This window comes from Salvia splendens, chromosome 8 (assembly GCF_004379255.2).
Source record: "Salvia splendens isolate huo1 chromosome 8, SspV2, whole genome shotgun sequence".
Lineage (NCBI taxonomy): Eukaryota > Viridiplantae > Streptophyta > Magnoliopsida > Lamiales > Lamiaceae > Salvia > Salvia splendens.
In genome coordinates, this window is record NC_056039.1 from 9,880,704 (window position 1) to 9,899,728 (window position 19,025).

Here is a 19,025-nt window from a genome sequence, read left to right on the forward strand (position 1 = left end):
CGGGAGCATCCGGAACACCGGAAAGATCTAACCCCAACTCATCGAATGAGAAAGTGTCAAACTGGGCCGGAGGCGCAGCCTCCGTTGGCGTCGATGTGTGCGACGAACCAGTCGAAAAATCAATACTAGGGCGATAGACGTCCCCCGGCGTCCCCTGTGTCGCGGGCGTCCCCTGCGTCGCCGGTACCCCCCGGGCATCATCTGCATGCCGGGTGCCCACCCCTGCATCTGGACACTGGATGCCCACCCCGACATCGCCGGAAACGCCCCCGGCGGACTCCCCCCCGCTGCCATCCCGGGCATCATCTGCTGCCACGGGTACATGTTGTAGTATGGGGGCATCTTACTCCATCCACCTCCCACGGGGATCGGGGGAGTTTGAGACGCGCTACTCCCTGAAGTAGGCTCTTTGTTGAGATCCATTTACCGTTGTTGATCTTGTATAGAAATTTAGATAGAGAGAGTACTCGTTAATACAAGTGGTGCGAATGAAAATGACATGCAAGTCGCGTATATATAGTGTTTCGGAAAAAAAAAAAATAAATAAAAATTCGCGCTAGGCGGTGCGCTAGGCGATCTGGACGCTGCAATAGCGCCTAGCGGATCGCCTAGCGCACCGCCTAGCGCCGCGGAACCGCCGAGCGCTAGGCGGTTTTTTATCGCGAAATCCGCTAGGCGGTTGCAATAGATCGCCTAGCGCACCGCCTAGCGCCGGCGCTCGGCTAGGCGGTGCGCTAGGCGCTATTGTGGATGCTCTTACTCCTACTATTAAATTTATAAATTCTCTTCTATAGTTTGATACTATCATGATTAATTCATAAATATGAATCACTGTTTTATCGGAATTAATAGTGTGAAAGCAATATTGCAAATTATGTATTTATAATAAAGTGGCATTACGTACATACTCCCTCCGTCCCATAAGAATATCCACTTCCCAATTTTGAAAACTCTTTTCACTCTTATGAGGTGAGGCTCATCCTCCACTAACAATACTTTAATTACTTTTGCTCTCTATCTCTCTCTTACTTTCCCAATTTTGCATTAAAACTCGTGTCGAATGCATATTCTTTGGGGACGGAAGGAGTACAATTTAAGTGATTTATCTATTCTCATAAAATAAACAGTATAATTTTAATTTAGGAAAACATCTAAGAAATTTATTATTACACCGCTATCTCTCGGTCAATTATTATTATTTATTTATTAACGAAAGTAGCAGTCTGACTAAATTATTTCCCAAATATTCCATCATTTGTTACCCATTAAACTGGTAATTTAGTTTCCCCAATATTAAAAGTTTGTTGTTTCAGAAAGCATATGCCTCAAACGCAATAGTTGTCCTTGTTGTTTGGAACGTGGTATGCTGCTGCAAAACTGCCAGATTTGAGTGTTGGAGTTGGGTTGATTAATACACCTAAGTAATTAATGAAATATTCAATTGTATAGTTGTATAGTTTGTAGACGAGACCGTATGCATATCCGTACGTTGATAGTGCAAATTTTTGGCATCGATTTTGGAGTATCATTTACTATAACGTGGAAATAGTTTTCGTACAATTCGTAGAATGGTCAACTTCTTGAAACCGGTGTGAATAAATAGCCTAACATGCCAACAAATGCAAATTTTTAATTACTCATTTTACTTATGACTCGATTACCGTGTTTGAAGTTCAGATGCGCTGGATTTTTTTTTTAAAAAATAATAATAATTATTATTATTATTTATTTTTATTATTACTGATTTCAAGCTTTACTACATGAGTTCGACTCTCCCGTCGATTAATATACTATTGTTTACATTTACAAAGTATTATTAGAGTTGAAAGATTAAGATTTTGCATTTTATTTTACTTGTCGTTTTCCATAATGGTTTATAAAAGTATGTCACAAGAAACGAATAGAGTTTTTCAGCAATGATTCCAAACGTTTTATAAATCCCATACTTTAAATAATGTAATATTGTGTGAGTATTATTTTAGACAATTATCATTTAGTCGATAAATTAATGATTTACGAACTCAGAGCCAGCATTGTTACAAGTGCAAAAAAATGATAAGAATTTCCATCTAATGCAAGTGAAGTTCCTATTTAAAATACACTCAAGCGGTCATTTGAGTAACTTCGGGGTAGCTTGGAAAATGAGATTATATATTACATTATTAATGTAAAGATCTTTTAAAATATTTTCTTATTTATGTACTGAATTTATTAAATTGCACAGTGAACCCAATTTCAGATTTGAGAAATTATCAATATATATTACATTGAATCATGTGATGAAGAGATTCTACTTGTCCCCTTGAACGAAAAGTTTTAAACAAAATTTTTGATAACTTCTTGATCCCGCCAGATTTATATAGAGAATGCTGATTCTAATGAACGATTCATAAATATGAATGACAAATTCAAAAATTCTATATAATTATGAAAAATGGAAAGATCCCTCGAATCTGATCATTCCGTTATATTGGTAATTTTAAAAAACGGATCATACTATGATCATAGCATGAGGGCGGTTGGTCAAGTTGGCCTCCATCGTCTAGTGGTTTAGGATGGGCAAGTTATTTGCTACGAGTATTGTAATCTGAGGAAAACCAGCTAAAAAATTATATGGGCTTTTGAACCAATATTCTTTGATGGATCTTCAGAAGCTTAGAATCTATGTGGGCTTAGCTAGTTAGCTTAGCTCACTTTGATACATATTTGTCAAATTGTTTTAGAGCATCCGCAGCGGCGGACGTCAGGCCGGCGTGCGGGACGTCCGCCATTAGGCGAGCGACCCGCGGACGCGGACGTCGCTTGCGGACACCGGAGTTCCGTGGATTTTCGACGACGTCCGTCGTGACGTCCGCCATTGCGGGTTCCCGACGGACGTCCCGATTAAAAAAAAATTAAAAAAAACTCTATATATACGGCTCGTTGAACTTCATTTCATTCAGACCACTTGTTTTAACGAGTTTCTCTCTCTCTTTCTACGTTTCTTTTAGTATATCTAAAATGTCTAGTGGTAGTAGTAGTGGTGCGGGTGGTAGTGGTGGGGGTACTGATGTCGTACGCCGGAGAATTAAAGAAGAGTTGCGGGTCATTACGTCCAGGGAGATAAATCGCTTGATACAATCGGCCTTGCAGCAGTAGCAGTAGCCGGCGGTACCTCGATCCATCCATCGTCGAGCTATAGTACCCCGGGACCACATCGCTGCACACCGTCGGTTGTATGAGGACTACTTCGCTCCGGAGCCACGGTTTGGGGAGAACATGTTCCGGCGACATTTTAGGATGCATCGTCCGCTATTTCTGCATATCGTGGGCGCTTTAGAGCGTCGATATTCGTATTTCAGGATGAGGGAGGATGCAGTTGGTAAACCCGGCCACACGCCCATACAGAAGTGCACTGTCGCAATCAGGCAGCTGGCATACGGAGGTGCGGCCGACATGTTCGATGAGTACCTCCACATCGGCGAGACGACTGCCCTCGAATGTCTGCAGTATTTTTGTGAGGGCGTTAGGGAGATATTCGGGGATGTGTATCTTCGGAAGCCTACCCCCGAAGATTGCCAGGCTTTGGTGGATATGCACGGGAGTCAGCACGGGTTTCCGGGAATGTTGGGCAGCATAGATTGTATGCATTGGGAGTGGAAGAACTGCCCCGCCGCCTGGAAAGGGGTGTACACTACCGGTTTCTAGGGCATGAATCCCACGATGATCCTTGAAGCGGTAGCAGACTATCGGCTGTTGATTTGACATGCGTATTTTGGAGTAGCCGGGTCGAACAACGACATCAACGTCCTCCAGTCGTCGCCCCTTTTCAACGTGCAGTGCATGAGCGTTGGTCCGGCAGTCAGTTTCGTCGCCAACGACAACCAACACAATATGATATATACCCTATGTGGTCCGTCTTTTGAAGACGATCAGATGCGCAACAAACGAAAAGAAGATCTATTTTGTGGGTCGTCAGGAGGCAGCGCGCAAGGATGTGGAGCGGGCATTTGGTGTGCTCTAGGCTCGATGGGCAGCAGTGAAGGGTCCATCACGGCTATGGTATATTGACAGCATCGCTGATATCATGTACGCATGTATTGTCATGCACAACATGATTGTCGAAGATGAAAGTCCAGCACTGACTGATTGGGCCAATGATTATGTTGATGTTGTCGGTCCAAGCCACGGCGTGGCCACCGCGAATGTATGTATGGGGATACCCCATGAAGAGGCAGATCGAGTCTGTGCATTTGCTGACATATGCCAACGACAAGCCCATATTCGACTCCAGAACGATATAATTGAAGAGCTATGGACGCGGATGGGTCGTCGTTGATATTTACAATGTAATTTGTTCAGTATTTTTTTTGTTGAAATGTACTTTTTTTATTTTTTTTATTTAATGAAATTATCATTGCACTTTCTCCGTCCGTATTCGTGTCGAAATTTTAATTCCGTAAATTGTTTAATTTAGTGAATTTGTGAATTTTTATTATTGTGGATGTCCGTCGGGATGTCCTTGGGGATGTCCGCCATTGTGCAGTGGGAGGTCCTTATGACGTGGCAGTGCAGTGGAAGGTCCTTATGACGTGGTAGGAGTTGTTTTTGGGAATTCGTCCCACTGTGGATGCTCTTAGAGTATGTTATCTGAAAAACTTGGGCCAGATTTGCACACTTCTAGTACATACATCCAACATTATTAATTTTAATTGTGATTGATAAACCCCAATTAGGGTGGATAAACAAATTCAGGATGTGCACGAATGTCATAAGTATTACTATCCATAACTCTAAAGTACTAGGAGTAGTATGAAGTAAATATTAAATTAATGCCGCATGACAGACTCTGATTGTCGGGCTCTTACACGCTGAAACGTGAGAGCGTGGCATGCTCAACGACCTGCAGCACCAGGCTTCGGCGGTAGAGCCCATAGCATATGGAGCTTGCAGAAAGAAGGATCCTATACGCGGACATCTACAATCCTATCATGGACATGATCAACCACACTCAAATATGGCTAGCTTTCACCATCTATATATGTTACCATATACAGTATTGGAATCTAGACCTAGTGCTGGTGGTGTTGCATGACAAGAGGAATTTCAAAACAGTATATAATCATATAGTAGTATATCTCAAAAATATACACATGACAATCATAGAGGATGCAACTCACCAATAAAAGAATGTACATGCGTGACAGAAGATCAAATGCCATAACAAAACACACAACTATAGCTACACTAATGTATACATATAATGTGTTATGTGTGTGTGAATGAGATGCAACAAACACTCTCCATTCCACTTCACTTCCTTCCAGCCCCAGCAGCAGTCCCTTGGAACAAGCCGTTGATCCGCGCCTCAACGTCCTCCAAGCTATACCTAATGTGCCTCTCAGTGTGCCTCCCCAGATCTGCACACCCGTGCAGTCTCCCAATGAAGTTGCGGTATGCTGGAGACAAGTGCCCCGACACAGATATCTTCAGCTCCTCCTTCAACTGCTCGTCAAATATCACCCACGACGACTGATTCCTGCATATCTCGTCAAAGGACGCGTTGAACAGCTTCAACTGCTCTCTCAAGGCCTTGGACGAGGTCCCATTCGAGGACGCAGAGTTGCTGTGATCAACCTTGAGATAGCTCAGGAGCTTCCCCCAACAACTCCGTTGATACTTGACATGATACTGCCTCACTTTTGCCATTTTTTTCCTGATCCAGTCGTCTCCCAGCAGCACTCCCAGCTCGTTGTCCTTCACCTTCTGCACGATGTAACGACCGTTGTTCATCACAAAAACAGAGCCCAATGCAGCATCTTTGTAAACCCTAGACTTCGCCTCCAAATTGCTGTCCAACAACTCCATGATCCACGCTAACTGCGCTGATAGAGACGAAGCCGAAACAGTCTCCCCCTTTCCGTAATCAGCATCACCACTTTCCTCAAACACCTGCTCCAACGTCAGCCGCGACCTGCACGCGGCGCAGAGGTAATTCATCACGTAGCGAGTGATCGGATGCAATCCGCCGCCGGGGACTGCTGACTTGGCCGGATCGCGGCGGATCAGATTATCGAGCTCTGAAAATATGCCCCTAATCACTTCCCCTAATCTCTTCCAAACGGTAATCGCTTCGTTCCTCAAAGGCAAGCAGAATTCATCGAGAAACAGCAGCTCAAATTCAGGAATTAAATCCCTAATTGCCTCGTAAACATCCAGCACCTTGAACAACCGCTCCGGCGATCGGCTGCTGATAGCTACCGCGTCTGCGAAATTCAAAAGCTGGATAATCGAGCCCTTGCATACCTCCGTGAAGGAAAGGTCCGCATCGGACGGGAAGCCGGAGAAGACGCGGTCGCAGAGGCGGCGCTCGCTCGGGAGAAGGACGCGAAGAGTGACGTTGATTGCTTTGATCCATCTCTCAATTTCATCTTCCAGCTGACTCCACTGCATTCTCTGCACCTCATCGATGCTCAGCTTCGGCAGCCATAGCCGCGAGAGGCTCAGCTCCAGATACTCCCGGCGGCACGCGCCGTACGCGGCGCAGCACTCCTTCTCGTACCCCGCCGCCGCCATCCGCTTCGCGATCTCGTGCAGGTCGCCGACCGTGCCCGGCGGGAGCGCGTCGATTAAGAGGTCGTCGTAATCCTCCACCGGCTCCGCTACGGGGATGGATGTATCCTCATCCTCCTCGATTGAGCCGTCGTCGTCGGAGTAATCGGGGTGGTGACGGGTAGAGTCAGTCGATCCTCCGCCGCCGCTCTCGATCAACGCTCTGAACTCGTCTTCCAAGCGCAGCATCGTCTGCTGCAGCAAATCCTCGGCGCGGGCGAGGCAGGCGGCGACGCGCTTGTGGGCGGCCAGGGGCGCCCAATCGCGGACGGCGGCGATCAATTGGTCAACGGCGTGGAGGAAGGAGGAGACGTCGACCGAATTGGACCAAATCGGAGCGTCTAGGGAGATGTAGCGGGAGAGGCGGCGGTCGAGGGACTTGAGCGTCTGCTCGATTCCGTCGTCGGAGAGCTTTTCGCGCAATCTACCGTCGAAATTGCTGAAAATCTTAAGAATATCGTCGGTCATGGAGTCGGTGTGGCCTAGGGTTTTAGCGATGTGGCGGGCAACCGCAATGAGCTTCTCCTCGCCGTTATCCGCCATGAGAGGATGCTGAATTAGTCGAGATTGGAGAAATGGAAGTGGAGTAAATGCAAGTGTGGTGGGAAGATTAGGGCGATGGGCGCCGTCGAGGAAGGTGGGAGTGGAGAAAATGGGCCCACTCCCATAGATAAGTCATCGGGAAAACGCGGTTTCTTCTAGTGTGAATGAATGGGAACGAGGAGGATTGGTAAAACCATTAAATATTTGGGAAGAAGAGATAATTACTGAACAAGATCAAATTTTGGAAGCTTCTTCTTCCGTTAAAATCTCCATGGTACAAAACAAAGATTCAAAAAAATTCCTGTTTGCTTCAATAAGAATAGAAAAGATACCAACAATCTGATTTTTGTGTAGGCATCTTTTAATTATGTTTTTGGTATGGCTACAGGCTACTTGCCACTGGTACCGCCGTTTTCTCTAATTCTGATTTTTTTTTTGTTTTATTTATTAGACTAAAAGCTTCAGAAATACAGTAAAAGAATAATGATACCCTTATTACACGGAGAATATCTTTTCTTCCGGTGTCATTTAAAAGCTTAATAATTTCAGTAGGATAAATTATTTTATAGCATAATGTCTTTATGTTATAATCACTACTTTATTGATAATTCTGCCTTTTTTCTCGCATTAAAGATTATAAATCATGTGCCCGTTGCTTAAACATGATACACTTATTTGACCTATATATTTCTCTTACATGTATGATCTATTTCTCTTACAATAATTAATATCCATTTAAACTATGTATTGATTAGAAATCAAGAATACCTATTTCTCTTACAATAACTATTTCCATTTCAATAATGTGTGAATTAAAATACAGTGTCGTATATATAAGTACAGTACAAAATACAATTGTTGGACCCAACTACTATGGACCCTACAAGCATCCATTTGTTGAACAAATCTTGATTAGAACTATTTTCATTGACTAAACTTTAACACAACTTTATTTCCGCCACCGCTAATGGTTTTAAACTTTTAATTTGGCTTTTAAAAACTACTCCAAAAAATCAACTAGCTATCCGATCTAAGGTTCATTTTTAGTTGATAACTAATTATTAGGCTATTTTTTCTTACGTTTGAAGTTTAATACTAATGGAGTATGTATCAATTAAGGTTCATAGTAAAATTTTCTTAATTACGTAGTAGTAATAGTTTTAAAATAAACCTAATTGGCCACAAATGTGTCACATAAACTATTGGGACGGAGGACCCAAGCTAGGTCAATTCAGCTTTTTTCTGTCTAATATCAAAGTTTACGTCTCTCTTTTATATTACATTCTTTCATTTCCATTCGACTTTTTTTCAAATAAAAAATAGATTTTGCTTACTATTTTTCGATTCTATTATTTTAGTTTTGTGTGATAATAAAATTGGTTTAATTAGTGTACTTTATTTTTTCTTATGTTTAACTTTCTTGAACGATTGGGAAATATGCATGGCTCTTCAAAATGAATAAAGTAATTTAGCTAAGCTTGCTACGTATATTCCCTACCCGTGTGGGTTGACTGACTCATCTGAAATTTGTGGTTATCACTCATTCCTCTCTGTCTCAATGTATGTAGTTAAATCATATCTTTTCAAATTATTCCAAAATAAATGTTATAAAAAACTTTATTTTTATTTTATTCTATTTTTCTTTCTCCTACTTAAGTTAATCTTTAAAACTTAATGATTCCGTCATTTTTGGGCAAAATGAACCAATTTGTAATTTTAATGATTCTCAAGGATCTCATATGATGACTTTCCAAAATTACATGTTTAATTCATGAAATTATCTAGACATTCAATAGATTTGAATAAAGGATCTTAGCTAATGGAATATGCTTTAATGGAAGAGGTAAATGGAGAGATAAATTAATATAACTACCATATTTCATGAAAAAATCATTATCCAAGGGGAAAGGTATTTGAGAAGGTATTATATCTTTTCCCATTTTCAAGAGATATCTCTACATCCCCATCAATGGAGAGATAAAATCTTATAACTACCATATTTGTCTTCTTTCATAAAAAACCATTCTTCAAGGGAAATGTATTTTAGAAGGTATTACACTTTATGTTTTTTAATACATTTTATACTATTATTTTATTTTAAAAAATAAGTTACCTTTCTATATACATTTTTCCTTTGAAATATGTTACTTTTTAGATAGGTATATTTCACTTTTTAAAAAGGTAAATGCACATTATACATTTTCTATATACGTTGGAGATGCTCTTGGGCATAATCTTATGAATGAATACTTTTTTTTGTAGATAAATGTTTGCTACTCTTGTCACATCATTACTTGACTCGAACCACCAATTAGCTGTACTCAAGGTTTAAATATCACATGGACAAAAACAAAACCCTAATCTAGAAAAGAGAAAATATCACTTAGAGAGAAACAAAATTTTAAAAAATCCTAGTAAGTATATTTCAAAATTTCTATGAAATGCACCTTATTTGCTCTGATTCTATTTATAGAGTGCCAGTGAGCTTAACTAGGGATTCAAGAATATCTAGATAGACCTCAACATAAAGACTTATCCTTTATAGACTTAACTTAATCTAATTAAAGCGAACTTAGAAAATATTGATCAGAGTCACTATCATAATTTAAGCATTAACTTACCTTTCAAATCCAAATTATCAAATCTGGACTCATTTCAAATTTAATTTACTTTTTTGTGTTTAAGATATTAAATGTTAATTTTTTAATCAAGCTTACTGGTAGATTGAATTAATTAATTTCTTTATCTAAGTGATAAGATTATAGCAAATCATTAGTTATTGTGCTGAAATAAATTCTAACTAACTAGTGTTTTATAATAGAATCTGTTTGGAATTAATATTTCTTGGGACAATATCACCTCTGGTGCACCGAAACACGTTTCTATAGAATAACACAACTAGCTCTTCTCTCGTATGCTAGTTCTTGATGCCAAGATATATACCATGATTATTAGATTACGAAAAAATCACATATTGATAAGTAAGAGTATTGTATAACTAGCATTGTATGTTCAATGTTATATATATATATATATATAGATTTAGAGATCCCATGCTTGGTTTAGTATTTATCTCAACATAATTATATTCAATGCATACCACCCTCCAATATAATCAGCTATCCAAGATAGAAATAACTTAAAACGTTGAGGATAGATAATTGCCCACATCTATCTAGACCGAGATGCTTACTTAAACTTACTTTTATATATGGTACCAACTTAAATATACTATGTAACTAGTGGTATGCCAATCTCTTTTATATGGTACCAACTTAAATATCCTATGTAACTAGTGGTATACCAATAGGCAGTGGCGGATCCAGGATTTGTCATCTGGGGGTACGAGTCGTGAGATCTTGGTTGACAAGGCTTTTTAAGAATATATGCTCTCCTAACTGCATCTCGCTCATTTGGAGGATATTTCATTATACTATCTCTTTTTGCAGGATCATGATTAAGTTTTTCAACATCGTAAATCAATTCTTTTTCCTCTAACGGGACACTTTGAGTCGGAGATACTATGATATCCCTAACCAGGGACGGAGATAGCATAGGCCAAGCCGCCGCTCCAGCGGGGGCTTAGCCGATGCCGTCCTCTTAGAATCGCCTATAGTGATTTTGTGCTTTATTTTTTTACAAAACAGAAAGCTTGAGAAAGAAGATGGGTAGGAGAAATAGAGGACAAAGAGTGAGGGAAGAGAAATGAGGGTGTTCAATAGGAAATAACTATAATTATGACCTCGGTAACAAAGCTGACATTTAAATCCCATTTCTTGTCTTGTGTGATTATTAGTTTAGGAATATATTACTAATATTTGTTATTTTTGAAAATTGTTTCAAAATCAATTACCGTACTATTCAACATTTTACTAGTATTATTTTATTAATGTTAGGAGTAATATATTATATCAATCAATTTATTTATTACTAATATTTTATAATTTCATTATTTTTACTTGTATAATAACATTATTGATTAATATTTTGTACTATTATTCATCTCATATTTTATTTTTGGACTATCCAAATACATATTTATTTACTAGCTTTTATTAGTTTTGATAAAATAGATTTCACATTCTGCTCGTATTGTATAAAATTACTAGTATATAAAATGACGGACATTGCACTAATTTTTTCTTTTTTACCTTTTTAATACTATTAGAAACGAGCCAAAGTAATCGAAAATGGATAATACTATTATGAAAGCATCACACAATTTGGCATATTTATCATTAAATTTCAGCACCGGCTCATTTCGATTTCTAGTTCCGTCCCTGTCCCTAACCCGAAACATGCATTATTTTGCATATTAGCATACTATATTGTCATTTTTACTATAGATATATTAAGTGTGTGTCATAGAGGATATATTTAGTGTTACGATCAATCAGTATAGTCGAATAAATAGATAGTTTTGATTCACGAGAATTTTATTTAATAGATAAATGAATATTTTATATAATTATAAATTATGTTGGTATATATTAAATATATAATATATATTTGTATGCATGTGTTGTAACGTGTGCATGTGTAAATGGGATTATATAGTACTATTCATGTACGTACTTTACATATATACATATTTATAAATTTAGTTTTTGGATAGACTAAGGTATATACATTAAACAAATAAACATACGTACGTGGCATAGCAAATGAGCATTTTTATATATTAGTTTGCAGCTCAAGTGTTTATAAAATTACACGTTTTTAATTTTTCACTTACACGTGTTTTCCTTATAAAAATAAAAATATAACAAATAATAAGTGAGTCACCTAGTTTTGCAGCTGACATGCATTAGGACTATAGAGTATATATATATTTTTAATGAGAATAGGAAGGGGGTTTGAGGAATGTACAGTATACATATATATATAAAAATAAAAGAGAAACGAGAGTTAGGAGAAAAACAAAAGAATAGTAGAAAGAATATATAGGATTTAGAAGTAACAACTATATATATAATCTGAGAGTGGTAAACGAAGAGAAGAGATCAAGCTTTTGAGTTGTTTATCTATCGTGCTCAGGTGTGTATAAATCACACTTTTAGTTTTACATGTGTTATGTGGTTGATTGTTATATGTTGAATTGGAGTGAATTATTTGATTATATGATGTGAAATTGATATGATTATGAATTATTTGATTTTGATGGTCGAATATGATATGCATATTTGATTGCTGAAATGGACATGTTTGTTTAGATATATTGGATAATTTGATGGAATATGATATGGATATATTATTGGTGCAAAGTATATGTTTATGATACCAATTATGTGAATCATTGAATTAAAGATGATCTGTGATGGTTTCGCCCTGGATCTGAAATCACAGTGGATATATTGGGACCTTCGGGTCGATCATATTGGGACCTTCGGGTCAAACATATTGGGACCCTCGGGTCAAATCATAGTGGGACCTCCGGGTCAATCATATTGGGACCTTCGGGTCAAACATATTGGGACCTTCGGGTCAAATCACAGTGGGACCTTCGGGTCAAATCATAATGGGACCTACGGGTCAATCATATTGGAAATCCCGGGCAGATACCAGGCTTGACTGTTACAGAATAATAAACTGAATAGAGTGGCATATGCATATGAATATGAAATGGTTTGTTTTTAAATTATGTTACATATTGTTTCTGATTATATGTATTGATAAAAGAATATGTTTGATGTTTGTATCATGTGAGATTAAAGGTGGAAATTTATATATACTGAGTTGTGGCTCATATAAACAACTAAATTTTTCAGGAATAAGATATCAGTAAAGTTTTGACTGACGTGGGTCATAGAAACTCCACGTGTTATCAGGTTCGGCGGCTGAGGCATATTGGCAACCTTCTCCTCCTCATCATTTTGCATGTAGATAAATGTATAGTATATAGAGTGGTGAGAGGGTTCCACTACTTTACATGATATTTTGGAATATGTATCGAATAAGTGTTGGTTTGAACTTATATAATATGGGTGTTCTATGAATTAGACACGTGTATTGATTACTTTTATGATAAGGGATTTATTTAGTAAAAGAGTATACGTCAGAAGGGTTGAGGTGTGACAGATACACTAGCATTTGAAGGAGTCACGATAACATTTGAAGGAGTCGGAGACACACTAACATTTGAAGGCATCACGGTAACATTGGGAGAAGCCAGAGACGCACTAGCATTTGAAGGAGACGTATTATCATTTGGAGCTGAAGAACTTGACTATCATGAGATTTCATTCTTTCGAACATATTTCGAAGATCAGATTGTTTCTTCATTCTTTTTAATTATACTTTCTGCAAAAATATTAAAAATATACAAATTTCTATCTAGCTAGAAAAGGTATTTTGCAGCTTATAGATAACCCAAACTATATCAAAGTATAAAACTCATGCTTTCACAATTCCCAACTACAAGTCTACGGCTACAACTATAACTAGAATGATAAATTAAACAAACATTAAATTAAAGTTTTAACAACATAGCAGATTAGCAGCACTGCAATAAAGCTTTTAATACTCATAAAAATCAAGAAACAAACCTGGAGGCTCTGAGGCTGGATTGAATGTTCTGCAGTTGACGGAGCGCCGAGCACGACTCTGCTCCTGCAGGCTGCTGATCACCGGATGGGAAGGGAAGGTGGAGGATTGCGGACTAGAGACTTGGTCTGGCAATTGACGGAATGAGGTTTTTTATAGATTTTAATTAGGTTTTAATTTTTTAATTTAAATTTTATCTCAAACCTTATATTCTGATTTATTTCCTTAGATTTAGATGAATCTTCCTTCAATATTCATAGCTATCTTTTGGAAATTTTTGTAAAATACATTACTAATAAATTATATATATAATACTAGTAGTAAAAAAAAATTGGGGTACCACCGTCCCCCTTGTCCGGAATTCCCTCCGCCACTGCCGATTGGTCTACATCTTTAAAAGAATGATTTGTTTATTTAATTAATTTATTATTTTTTATAAATGTAAATAACAGTAATAATAAAAAGCAAATTATATTATATAAATAATTTATTTTCATAAATTAAAATATAATTTTTTTAAAATACAAGTCCCTATAAACAAGTTTTTCTCTATACACGAACATTAGCATTAAGAATTAAAAGCTACCAAATATAAATCATACTATAAAACAATTATATGGATCTTCCAAACGATCAGAGACGTCCTTCACAATAGTCTGCCGAGAGAATACAGAGATATTGAACATTCTTCTGACGTATGAGGATCATAACCCTAACTTATATTTATATTAAATATAAGACCCTTTATTTTCTATTCGGTCTCTCATCAAATAGAAAATCACATATGATATCTACACTTATTTCCATAACAAATAAATACATTTTAACCCAAACTTTCATCTTTAATAGATCACTTTAATTGGGCAACTGAAAGATAGTCATACACATTAAATTAGTCATGTGGAAGCCTAAAAATTCTAACATGAGACTCCATGCATATCACTAGGCCTTTCTTCATCAGCTCCGGTGGCTCCGTTAGGTTAACGTTGGACGTGATTGATCATGCTTTCCAAAAATCAACAACAAAACATAAAATATGAAAGCTTGGACGCCCGGAACTCTAGACTTTTACATTTGGAAATATGCCATTTTTTGCATAACTTTGACGTTTCCTTCGCTATTTTTAAGAGAGTATATATTCAATGTACTAGCACAATAACCATGCATTGAATGATTATATAATTTAATTATTTAAGTAATTGTTTGCACTAAAAATATTACTTTACTATATCAAACCAAATGTAATTAACAACCCTGATTTGAAATGATTATTCAAATAGTCATCCAAACTGCAAAAATTGGATTTGAAATTCCTTTTTGCAAATATTATGGTGTCATTCATTGTTATGAGTAAGTAATAATTATCAATTTAAAATTAAGTTTTAAGATTATTTTAATTAAAAAGAGTATGATTATAACTCTTTATTATCATATGGAGTAATTATCTATTTAAATTAAAATGTATAATTTATAAGCAATTTAATCTTATGAACCGAATACAATTACTCCTTAGTAGTACAACATACAAATAGCCTGTATTGACCATTTCTGCCTCCCCAAGAGCATTAGTACTCTGTGCAGGAATGCTTGTACCACGAGTAAACCCCCAAATTCCTAAATCCCAAAACATTGAATCGAGCCTCCATTAAAGTTGTATCATCTCCCCCGCCCTCTCCCTTTCTCTCTCAACAAAATGCGAGGCCTTCTTCGCACATTGACGCAGCTTTCCATCAATGCCAACACTAAGACATCGCAGCTTCATAATCCACGCCCGCTGCTCACTTTTCAGAACCCCTTTTCCACTCAAGGCAGCGGCGGCGATAAAGATGCGGATTGGACGCTCCATTTCGGCGGAACCGGCTCTTCTGGCCCCGACCCTATGAGCTGGGATGAGGGCTCCTCGTCCTGGTCCACTGGTCTTACCAAGGAACATTTTGACGGTGAAGTTGTGGGGAAGAAGGTGGGTGCTCCGGATCCTACCGAAACCCAGCCCCGCGCTCGCCCATCGGGCCGGAATCAGCTCCCGGCTTATTCGGATGCAAGGTGGACGGATGATGAACTCGTGAGAATGAGGGAATTGGAGGCCGCGAACCGTTGGGGTAAAGGATTTGTTGATAGCTGGGATAATAAAATGCACGAGACGGCCATGTTACTGAAGCAAGTACGAATTGGTGCTAACCTTACTGTTTTTGTCATGAAATAGATTCCAAATGATATGAATTTCGTAGGTCTTGTTAATGCCAGATCTCAGCTACTTATTAATTGATCGAGTGATTAATGTATTCAGCTATCAAAATGTGTTTTAGAAGTTCCGTGCCATGAATTTGTCTTATTATTGACATAGTTTATTTGGTTTTTTCAATTTAAGAATGAGTGAAGTTAAGGTGTTGATTGGAAATTTCTGGTGTGGTTAAATATATTTTGAATGAAGGTGCGGGAGCCTGGAGCCAGGGGGTCGTACTTGAAGGATTCTGAGAAGGCAGAAATGTACAACAAGCATAAGGAGAATCCAGGGGAGTATACTGTGGAAAGGTTAGCAAAGGAATACAAGATTATGAGGCAGAGGGTGCACGCAATATTGTGGCTGAAGGAACTTGAAGAGGAAGAGGAGAAGAAGCACGGGCCACTGGATGACTCTGTCGAGATGTTGCTTGATACTTGTCCCGAGTGAGTGGATTTATGCCCTGAGTAAGAGGATTGATGCATTTACTTTCTGATTTTTTATTATACTTGCAATATGATTTGTAGTTTAACACTTGCGGGGTGTGTGTGAGCACATGATTTTTCAGTTCTTGCATAGCATTGTGAGTTGTAGGACTAGTTATATAAATTGGTTTGAGGGTTATATATACTGTGCAAGATGTGGCATTCTATTGCTCTCTTACTTCCTTATAAGTGTTACTAAGTCTGCATCTCTTATGTGGTTGCATTTTCTTGCTGTTATCTGTTAGTGCTACCCTTCATAGAGATTATATTGAACTAGCCGAACTGCTCATGGTCTGTGACTGTGGAAATAAGTGATTGCATTTCTTGTTGGTTCTTACCCAATTATATGGACATTGTTAAATGAGTAAGAAGAGCAATTTCTCAGCTTAGTTTTATCATGGTAAGCATTCTGAATTGTTGTGAATTAAGATATGCTGCAGCTGCCATTTCCTGTAGCATTCCATACAAGGTTGTAATATGTGCACTAGGCATTTCTGAATTCCTATATTGTGTTTAAGTTTCTGTTGTGGTTGCCTTTAGAAAGACACTTGACGTATTAATCCATTTTACTTCACCCTAGTTGATTACTTGATTGAGTTTTCCATGGTTCATCTTATAATATCATGTGGATGTTAACTTTTTCTACACTTGCTCTGAGAATCTTTTGCTGAATTGATATTTTCTTTTGGACCAGTAAGCTTCTCATTGTATAATATTTGAAGTTTGTGGTTAATGATTGAATCACAAATTTGGCTATATATTTGGAATATCTCATTAAGTTTACCTTTCTTCCTAGTATTGTGTTAAATTGTGCTGTCTGTCATGGTATCGTGGTTAAATAATCAGTTACATTCTTTCCACTTTAAGGTGACAAGGACAGATAATCAATCAGAATTATGGTTAAATTGTTCTCTGTCTATTCAATCTTACTACTATCACAAAATTCTTAGGGATTTTATTTGGTAAACGTTTTTTGACTTGAGTACCCTTGTACTTGTGGTGTGTTCATACTACTCCCTCTGTCCGTGAAATGTTGTCCATTTGCCATTTCGGCATGTCCGTGAAATGTTGTCCACTTTGCTTTTTTCCATTTTTGGTAAATGGGCCCCACTTTCCACTAACTCATTATACTCACATTCTATTACAAAACTAATATATAAATGTGTGGCCTACATTCCACTAACTTTTTCCACTTTTCTTCACATTTCTTAAAACCCGTGCCGAGTCAAACATGGACAACATTTTGCGGACGGAGGGAGTACTTTTTTGGCAGATGCTCTTTTAATAGTTATTGAATTCATTATTTTTCTCTCCTTATAGCGTTCTAGCTTCTTAAATATAAAAAAAAACTATTTGAGCACAAAATGCCTGAGATATAACCTGTTAAAAGAGAGAATTCACTTAGAATATGAATTTCTCATTCAACAGGAGTACATTGAATGGTTTGGCAGTGCTATCTGTGTGCATGTCTAGCTTTTTTTTCTTTAATTTTGGTTGTCTGGATAAAATATTGAGTCAGAACTTAAGGTTAGAAAATGATCGTAACAAACTGTGCTCCTAAAAGCTGGACATTCCTTTGTTGGCAACTTTCAGATTATGTCCAGTGGTTGTATGTTTGATTCTAACTGAGATGTATGTTTGGATGGCCTATTCATCAAGATTCAGTTGGTGTTCTTGTGGTCATGACTCCATAACTTTTTTAATGTTGTTGCATTTCAACATTTGCCTTGATATGTTAAGGGATATCTATTTGATCGAGTATATCTTCTTGCTGCCATGCAGGTTTTTTGTCTCTCATGACAGAGAATTCCATGTTGCTTCCCTGCCATATAAACCAGACTTCAGGGTCATGCCAGAGGGTTGGGATGGCACCACTCGGGATCCTGATGAGGTCCTTTATGAGATATCAATGAAAGAGGATGAGATGTTGTACCAAGAATTTGTTCAGAAGATGAATTTCAACAAAATGAAGGTAACCAGTCAGTTGCAATCATTAGTAATTTACGACCATCATATTCAGAATATCTTCGAGTCTGACTTAAATAATTGCTTTTTTCTCTCTGTGATCATCAATCTCGTCTTTAGTTGGCGAAGAAGGTGAAATGCCACAAATACAGCAGGAGACGTCCATCCGAAGGTTGGAATTTTATGGTGGAGAAGCTAGGGTCACGAAGCAAGCGTGGCAACGGAGGTGGCTGGAAATTCATTAGTCAAGCTGATGGCTCCAGCAGGCCTCTAAATGATGACGAGAAAATGTTTGTGAAAAGGGAGACTCCTCAGAGGCGCCGGAAGATCCTCCCATGATAGGCAACAAATAAATTGACTATAATTTTTTGGCATGGACCTCTTGTGGTTCTTACATGCATTGCACTGGATTGGGGCATCCTTCATATGTTTTAGGTTTCCTTATAGAAGACGGAACAGTCTAAGAATGAACATCAACAAATGCTTTGATAAAAGTGTCTATTTGTTAATATCTCTGTGCGGCTTCTCTGTATTGATGAAAGCCGAAAATTTGCAAGACATTTTTCAATCGATGAATTTCGAGATGTGGATATGGTGGATTTTTAGGCTTCAATTTTAGTAGACTTAATATAAAGGAATTGCAGTGTGTGCAACATGTTATACTGCCTTTTCAATGC

At 37.9% G+C, this 19,025-nt stretch overlaps 2 protein-coding genes across 2 annotated transcripts; one reads left to right on the forward strand and one right to left on the reverse strand.

The window, feature by feature from the left end:
* Window positions 1-5,083: 5,083 nt before the first annotated feature.
* On the reverse strand, window positions 5,084-7,448 carry LOC121745628 (exocyst complex component EXO70B1-like). Its single transcript, XM_042139610.1, has one exon. The coding sequence runs from the start codon at window positions 7,132-7,134 to the stop codon at window positions 5,293-5,295; it is 1,842 nt and encodes a 613-aa protein (XP_041995544.1). The 5' UTR covers window positions 7,135-7,448; the 3' UTR covers window positions 5,084-5,292.
* Window positions 7,449-15,265: 7,817 nt separating this feature from the next.
* LOC121745449 (protein GAMETE CELL DEFECTIVE 1, mitochondrial-like) lies at window positions 15,266-18,938 on the forward strand. The gene is made up of 4 exons (XM_042139365.1): window positions 15,266-15,838; window positions 16,109-16,344; window positions 18,166-18,355; window positions 18,469-18,938. Exons 1-4 carry the CDS (start codon window positions 15,371-15,373, stop codon window positions 18,685-18,687), a joined length of 1,113 nt encoding a protein of 370 aa, XP_041995299.1. The 5' UTR covers window positions 15,266-15,370; the 3' UTR covers window positions 18,688-18,938.
* Window positions 18,939-19,025: the final 87 nt, after the last annotated feature.

Coding starts and splice junctions, on each gene's coding strand:
- LOC121745449 (XM_042139365.1), top strand. CDS start 15,371: ATGCGAGGCCTTCTTCGCACATTGACGCAGCTTTCCATCAATGCCAAC. Junction 16,345..18,165: donor TTGCTTGATACTTGTCCCGA/GTGAGTGGATTT, acceptor GCTGCCATGCAG/GTTTTTTGTCTCTCATGACA. Junction 18,356..18,468: donor TGAATTTCAACAAAATGAAG/GTAACCAGTCAG, acceptor TCTCGTCTTTAG/TTGGCGAAGAAGGTGAAATG.
- LOC121745628 (XM_042139610.1), bottom strand. CDS start 7,134: ATGGCGGATAACGGCGAGGAGAAGCTCATTGCGGTTGCCCGCCACATC.